Source organism: Lipotes vexillifer, unplaced genomic scaffold (assembly GCF_000442215.2).
Source record: "Lipotes vexillifer unplaced genomic scaffold, Lipotes_vexillifer_v1.1 scaffold1484, whole genome shotgun sequence".
NCBI classification, from domain to species: Eukaryota; Metazoa; Chordata; class Mammalia; order Artiodactyla; family Lipotidae; genus Lipotes; species Lipotes vexillifer.
Window position 1 is genome coordinate 640,300 of NW_006798010.1, and position 1,285 is coordinate 641,584.

Sequence of the window (1,285 nt, forward strand, 5' to 3'; positions counted from 1 at the left end):
AAAGAGTGGGTCAAGCTGAAGCCAGGCTTCCCCTGGGGCAGGAGTGGGGCTGGAGAAGCTGAGCCACAGCAGCAAGCAGGACCTAGGCACAGGGCTGCCAGAGGGGCAAGGGGGCGGAGACAGGAGGAGACTGGACTGAGTGGATTTGCAGATTTCTCCTTGAGCCAGTATTTCATGAATCTCAGCTTTAAGAAACTAGGATATGAAGGTTCTTAATCCAAGATCCATCACAGGCTTCCACACTCCATGACTTTCTGGAAAGTATATGCAATACTGTGTGTGTGTCCAACTGCATTTTGGGGCAAGGGTGTCCACGGCTTGTATCAGACCCTCAATGAGTTCTGAGCCACTGAATCAGGTTACCCAAGTGTCCTTCCCTTACAGAGAAGACCCAATTTTCCACTTAGGGTCCCCCTTGGCTTTCAAACTACCCATGGGTGCAGCCATGTCTCTGGAGAGGGTTCTACTCCTAGGAAGACGGGCTCCTCTTGCAGCAGGACTGGCTACCACCCACGTTGGCATGGTACATGGGAGAAAGGTCTTGGAATGAAAACTTGGGTTAACCCCAGCTCTGTTACTTGATTATTACAGCAAGACTGATGACATTATCTGTTCTAATGACTGGATGGTCCTTGTCATGAGCATCAAACGAGACACGGAGAATTGTGTAAAGTTCTCAATGAATGGCTACTGCTGTTGAAAGAGGGGCTTGAGAAATGGGTCCCACTATCCCCAACAGTCACTAGCACCTTTACCTGACAAGATGAGGTTTAACGAATGCTTGCTCCGGATGCTCCGGGCTCTCAACCTGCAGAGCATCCTCCAGCAGCTGGGCTATGACATCCCGAGAAGGCCCCTGTTCTTCTGAGCAAACTGGTGTCTTCATTTCTTGGAGCAGTATCAAGTATTTGCTTTCTATCTGGCAGAGCTTGGCTTCCAGGCTAGAATACTACAGAGAATGTGGTAGTTACCTCCAATCAGACAGAGACACAGGAAGAGCAATCCTTAAGTACCTCAAGCAATCAAAGAATGACAAGCCAAGAACCACTAGCAAGTGAGCCAGAGAGAGACTGCATCAAAGACAAGAGATGGGGCTTCCCTGGTGGCGCAGTGGTTGAGAGTCTGCCTGCCGATGCACGGGACACGGGTTCGTGCCCCGGTCCGGGAAGATCCCACATGCCACGGAGCGGCTAGGCCCGTGAGCCACGGCCACTGAGCCTGCGCGTCCGGAGCCTGTGCTCCGCAACGGGAGAGGCCACAACAGTAAGAGGCCCGCGTACCGCAA

At 52.1% G+C, this 1,285-nt stretch overlaps 1 protein-coding gene across 1 annotated transcript in view; it reads right to left on the reverse strand.

The window, feature by feature from the left end:
• TBC1D2B (TBC1 domain family member 2B) overlaps nt 1–1,285 on the reverse strand; it is an 84,018-nt gene that overhangs the window by 20,433 nt on the left and 62,300 nt on the right. The window contains 1 exon segment of the mRNA XM_007470032.1: nt 756–949. Coding sequence (XP_007470094.1) covers nt 756–949 — 194 coding nt within the window.